Below are 6000 nucleotides of genomic sequence, written 5' to 3'. Positions count from 1 at the left end.
GCCCATCTTTCACAGCAGACATATCCCAACACCTGTTCGCAGCTTTAGGAATCAAATATCACCTTCACTCTATGTGGAGACTGCAGTCCTCTTGAAAGGTGAAGGAACTAATAAAACTCTAAACAAGACTCTAGTGAAATCAAGAGGCCTGACTATTTCTAACACCCATAGCTTACTATGGGTTTGAGCTGCTTCAAAGGAAAACTTATAATTAGGTCCTGTTGAGTTAGCGTACAGAAAGCCTTTTCTAACCACAGCTCTCCTAAGAGATGAAAGGACTCATCAATTACAAAAGTATGTCATCAATATAGGACACGTGCAAACAAACTCTGTGACTATGGAAACATAAGACTTCCCCGCCCACATGGGAGGAAAATTCAGTTTCAGCTCAGCTAGGGATTTAGTCTCACTAAAGACATGGGAGGAAGTTCTTCAGCTGCCCAGCTCTCCCCAGCGTGGAAAGGACCACAGCAAGGCCACCTGAGCTCTCCAATAGCCATTAACCTCCAAGGGAGTCACAGGTGGGCACACCTGTGTAAAAGTAAAGCTGTTTCTTATTCTGGGAGCCCAATCCAAGGCTGGGGGAGGTGGGCACGGGGCTATTTAAGCGTCGGCAGATGGCGGGCTGAGTCATTGTGTGGTTGGTCTTCCATCTAGCGTTTCTGTTGCTGGCCTAGTCTTGCCTTGGCTATGCGGGAGATCGTGCTCACCCAAACTGGGCAGTGCGGGAACCAGATCGGTGCAAAGGTTGGCAGCTGGGGCTCTGAGGTCCCAGCTCGTGCCTGCAGGGTGGCCGGTGATGTTGGCAGTGGAGGGTGTGGTGCCTCTGCATGGCCAGCCCTGGGCTCCCTGCCTCGGACACAGTAGAGCTGGGTGGCTGGTGAGGCTGCCAGAGTGAACACCAAGGGACCCAGAGGCCTGAGGGTGGGGGTGGAAGTGGGAGATGGACTGGGGCAACTCCAGCTCCCTGAGCTCCATGACTCAGCCCTGGCCTGTCTGGCCTCTTGCATCTCTTGCAGTTCTGGGAGGTGATCTCTGATGAACACGGCATCGACCGTGCTGGCACCTACCACGGGGACAGTGACCTGCAGCAGGAACGCATCAATGTGTACTACAACGAGGCCAGCAGTGAGAGCCCAGTCTTTCCCCGACCGCCCTCCTGGGAATGCCAGCCCTCTCCTCACCGATGCCCTCCCGTTTCCTTTAGGTGGCAGGTATGTGGCCCGCGCTGTGCTCGTGGATCTGGAGCCGGGCACCATGGACTCTGTGCGCTCAGGGCCCTTCGGGCAGATCTTCAGGCCAGACAACTTCATCTTTGGTGAGATGTGGATGAGGACTGGGGTGCGGCTCCTTAGCCAGGGCAGCTCAAAGTCAGCGAGTGCCCCAAGGTCATCTCTGTGGGAACTGGAACCGGGGCCCTTGAACACCCTCCCATCCTCTGAATTACTCAGTCTCTCTCTCCTAAATGGGCTTTGGGGGAGGAAGGCCGAGCTGTCTCCTCAAGGTGAGGAGCTGCTGATGTGATCTCCCTGCAGGCAGCTGAGCTGGGGCGGTGACTACGGCCTTCGCTGGGAACGGGCAGGAGCCACCTGCAGCGAGTCTCTTGTTTGGCTCCTGATCTAGGTGCTAACAGGCAGCTGTCTCAGGTTTGGTTCCTGATCTGGGTTCTAACAGGCAAGGCTGCTGTCCTGTAACTTTAGGGGAGAGGGTTTAACTTGCTCTACCTGCAGGGTGAATGGTGCCTTTTGCATTGTGGTGGTGACCACCGATGACCATATACCTGGCCATTGAGTGACTGACTGTACTACCTTACAGGTCAGTGTGGGGCCGGGAACAACTGGGCCAAGGGCTACTACACAGAAGGCGCAGAGCTGATGGAGTCAGTGATGGATGTTGTGAGAAAAGAAGCTGAGAGCTGTGATTGCCTGCAGGGTTTCCAGCTGACCCACTCCCTGGGTGGGGGGACTGGGTCTGGGATGGGTGCCCTTCTCATGGGCAAAATTCGGGAGGAGTACCCAGACAGGATCATAAACACATTCAGCGTCCTGCCCTCGCCCAGGGTGTCAGACACCGTGGTGGAGCCCTACAATGCCACCCTCTCCGTCCACCAGCTCGTACAAAATGCAGACAAGACGTTCTGCATTGATAACGAAGCGCTCTATAACATCTGTTCCAGGACCTTAAAACTGACCACACCCACCTACGGTGACCTGAATCACCTGGTGTCTGCTACCATGAGTGGGGTCACCACGTGCCTGCGCTTCCCGGGCCAGCTGAACGCCGACCTGCGGAAGCTGGCGGTGAACATGGTTCCATTTCCCCGGCTGCACTTCTTCATGCCCGGCTTTGCCCCACTGACCAGCGGGGGCAGCCAGCAGTACCGGGCCCTGACCGTGGCTGAGCTCACTCAGCAGCTCTTTGATGCTAAGAATATGATGGCCGCCTGTGACCCCCGTCACGGCCGCTACCTAACCGTGGCTGCCATTTTTAGAGGTCTCATGTCCATGAGGGAGGTGGATGAGCAAATGTTCAACATTCAAAATAAGAACAGCAGCTACTTTGCTGAATGGCTCCCTCACAACGTGAAAACAGCCGTCTGTGACATCCCACCCCGGGGGCTAAAAATGTCGGCCACCTTCATTGGTAACAACACAGCGATCCAAGAGCTCTTCAAACGCATCTCTGAGCAGTTTACAGCTATGTTCAGGCGCAAGGCCTTCCTGCACTGGTACACGGGCGAGGGCATGGATGAGATGGAGTTCACCGAGGCTGAGAGCAACCTGAATGACCTGGTGTCAGAATACCAGCAATACCAAGATGCCACAGCTGAGGAGGAGGAGTTTGAGGAGTGTGCGGAGGAGGAGGAGGAGGTAGCCTAGAAGCTTCCTTTTCTAGGTAAAGGGGGAAGCAGTGTGGATTTTTTTAGTGTTATGATAGCCGTTGTCACTACACACTTGAGTCTTTACATCTCCTGCATTTTAAAGCATTTTCATAGCAAGTGGTTTGACCTAACAAAATATTTTCATAGCATCTGGTTTCACCTCCAGCTTCTTTCTAAAGGCCCTCTGGGTACTACTTTCAGATGGGCATACTTCTTCTGGATGGGCATAGTGGTCCTGCAAGGCTGCAGCTGTCTTGGGCTTCTCACATCCTGGGAACAAGCAGTCCAGTGGCTCCTGGAGGGGGTCAGCATGGGCTGTGGACATGGCAGGCAGGCTTCACGCAAACTTGGGGCTGGCCTGGACCTTGGACAGCTACTTAGTGGGAAACCCGTTTCTGAAGGCAACCTTGGTTTATCCTATTTACTGAATTTCCAGGGGACCAGCTGGGCCTCTGTTTCTGGAATTTTGTAAGTGGTTAGTGACCCTGGTGGATGATGTTCCCCACATATCATCTCAGGGTAGGACTGTAGTCAGACAGTTGGCCCTGAACCAGCAATGAAGGGTGGGCAAGTATGGCTCCAGCCACCCGCTCACCATAGCGGCCTGGGTGTGTCTGTGGCCTCATTCTCTTAAGGAGGTGGGCCGGGGTATCTAGCAGGGGCTAGTGGGCAGGAATCAAGCCCACCATCTACTCACATGCAGTGAACCCCATATGGAAGGGGATTGGGTCCTGAAGGCCGTAGGGTACAGTTGCTGGCCTGCATACTTGGGGTAGTCTCTCTCCAAAGGCACAGACGGGGTTTCTGAACGGGGCCTGGGAAGACAGGCAGGTGTTCACAAGTGCCGTTTTCCCCCCTGGCAACGAGTGAGGAAACAAATGCCTGCACGGAGGTCTGACCTGCCCCAGTCTGCAGGGCTGATGTTCTCTGGAAAGGTGGCTAATGGGCGTTCTCCTGTCTGTCCCCCACTCCAAAACTTCAGGGCAATAATAATCCAAGGTTGTCAGGATGAGACTGGTGAGGGTGGCACCTTTGGGGATGGGTTCTTTAGCCCAGCAGAGTCTCTTCCCCAGGCTTCTCAGGAGCCTGGACTTCAAGACCTGCTTCGAGGAAGCTGTCAAATAAGATGTGTGCATGAGCTGGGTGCTGGGCAGCACGCCAGGACAGTGCTCTTCCACGTGGCTCTTGTAGAACTTGTCCATGGCCTGTGTGATGACATCTTGGTAGTTCTCCACCCACTCATATCAGACAGGACAAAGCCAGTATAGCCATGGGGTGGGGAGAAGTACAGGATTCACCCCAGGTCCCCCGGGCACACCCACCTGCCTGTCAGGGAAAACAGGCGAGGCTCCTCTTTTTATTGTCTGAATGTTGACAATGGGCTACTGGGGGCAAATGAGAGTAGGCAAAGAGGATCATACCTCATCTTGAAAGAAGTGGCTCCTGGAAGTAGCAGCGAAGTGGGAGAGGTCCCCCGTGCTCCCCCAACCTGTTCTTGGAGCAGGAAAAAGGGGCCTCTCTGACAGCCCTCCTCAGTGGCTTTCACTGTTTGAGGGGTATCCTTGCCCAGCCCAGGCACACACCCACTTGAGATGACCTTGCATGGATCCAGTTGGGAAGGTTCAGCTGCAGCAACCACCGGAACCTGCTCACACCTAGTGTCTGCACGCGAGCATGGGGTCAGATGCGCCTTCCTCCTGTAGCAGTAGTGGTACAGCCGGAGTGGCAGGGGGGCAAGTCACTACTGCAATTCTCACCTGAGTCTAGGGGTTGGGATTGGTACCCACATATTTCCCAATTACCTGGTTCCATCTGAGGATTTTATGGATAGGAGTGGTGCTCTTTCAGGCATCGTATCCATATGCTAGCTACAGGTTTGGGTTTCCAAAGTTTCTGGTGTCCCCTTTCCAGCCTGGCAAGCATGGCGAATAACAGGGGAAGTGCCTTAAGCCTGAAGGCAGCAGTACCTGTCTGGGTATGTTCCCTACCCCTGGTGGCCCCTGACCCCTAGTTGTTTATTTCCTTGGGTGAGAGTCAGCTTAGGATCTCAATATTTTTGTAGGACTTCAGAACTGTACAGAGGCCAAGGGGAGCAGCATCTGGAACCGGCAGCTAACCAGTGTAGTGGGGGTCATACGACTCAGCTTGGTTTCAGCAGGGAATTCAGGGGAGGCTTGGATTTGCTGAAGCCCTAGATGAGCTTGGTCTTGGATATGGAAATGACGTGGAGCAGGGGCCCTTCTGCACGCTGGAGTCTTTGCGTAGTTGTACCCTGGTACCTCCACAGGTGTTCCCCACCTGGAGTGCAGCTGTGGATAGAAGCTGGCATCGTTGTGGAGGGAAGAGGAGGAGGAGGCAGGATGAGTCTCCAGGGCAGCCCCAGCAGCCAGGAAGGGACTCTGCAAGTGAGATGCAGATCCGGCCTGTGGGCCACTTAGCAGCTGCTTGGGCGGCTGCAGATCACCTGACCTCTGCTCACCAGGAAATGGGAGTTGCAGCAGCACTTACCTTCTGGGACTCCTGCAACTTGAAGGGAGAGCATACATCATGTGCTGAGAACGCACCTGACTCAGGCAAGCTTCTCCAACAGCACCGCATCAGATTAGCATCCAACCTGTATAGGACAGCACCAGAACTCCCTATTCCTCATTGCAACTGTAATAAAAGGGAGTCTCTGTCCTAGGAGAGCAAGCACAGGCATATTTGTGCAGTGGGCACATGACCCAGGTCGGGGAAAGGTCCTTGGATACATGCTGGTTTCACCAGGAATCTGTGGTGTGGGTTTGGCCTCGACTCCTGTACCCCTGGAGGCCAGTAGCCCCCTGCATGGGAGCAGGACTGGGAGGTGAGCGGGTGGGCCGAGCTTTGAGGGAAGCCATTGTTTGGCCTCACGGGAAGGTGGTTGTTGATGGTTCGGTTTTGCAGGGCCTGTGTGATCACCCAAGGAGTGCAAATTGCCTTAAAAAAAAAAAAAGCCAAAATGGACACAAGCTCACCAGTTGCAAAGGTGAGGAATGCTGGTAGTCGTCCTCACCTGCCTTTTCCCCAGAAGTAAGTGGTGTTCAGAGGTGGATTTGGTTCCTTCCCAGCCTTTCGCCTTTGCATGTAGCTGTGTGCCT

The 6000-nt window shown here is 54.4% G+C and overlaps 1 protein-coding gene across 7 annotated transcripts; it reads left to right on the top strand.

The window, feature by feature from the left end:
• The first annotated feature begins 690 nt into the window (after positions 1 to 690).
• Positions 691 to 2919, top strand: LOC141585671 (tubulin beta-8 chain-like). 7 transcript variants are annotated; one of them, XM_074406254.1, is made up of 5 exons: positions 691 to 747; positions 1020 to 1128; positions 1208 to 1318; positions 1816 to 1841; positions 1914 to 2919. In XM_074406254.1, the coding sequence occupies exons 1-5, from the start codon at positions 691 to 693 to the stop codon at positions 2877 to 2879; spliced, it is 1269 nt and encodes a 422-aa protein (XP_074262355.1). In that variant the 3' UTR covers positions 2880 to 2919. The 7 variants fall into 7 exon arrangements, with proteins under 7 accessions (XP_074262355.1, XP_074262528.1, XP_074262461.1 ...); XM_074406427.1 differs by having other exon boundaries at positions 1816 to 1907; positions 2514 to 2919; XM_074406360.1 differs by lacking the exon at positions 1816 to 1841 and having other exon boundaries at positions 1208 to 1292; positions 1934 to 2919.
• The last annotated feature ends 3081 nt before the right edge of the window (positions 2920 to 6000 follow it).

The sequence above is a fragment of the Saimiri boliviensis genome, chromosome 1, assembly GCF_048565385.1.
Source record: "Saimiri boliviensis isolate mSaiBol1 chromosome 1, mSaiBol1.pri, whole genome shotgun sequence".
NCBI classification, from domain to species: Eukaryota; Metazoa; Chordata; class Mammalia; order Primates; family Cebidae; genus Saimiri; species Saimiri boliviensis.
Note: the sequence above shows the minus strand (reverse complement) of the source record. Positions and strands in the feature narration are given on the sequence as shown.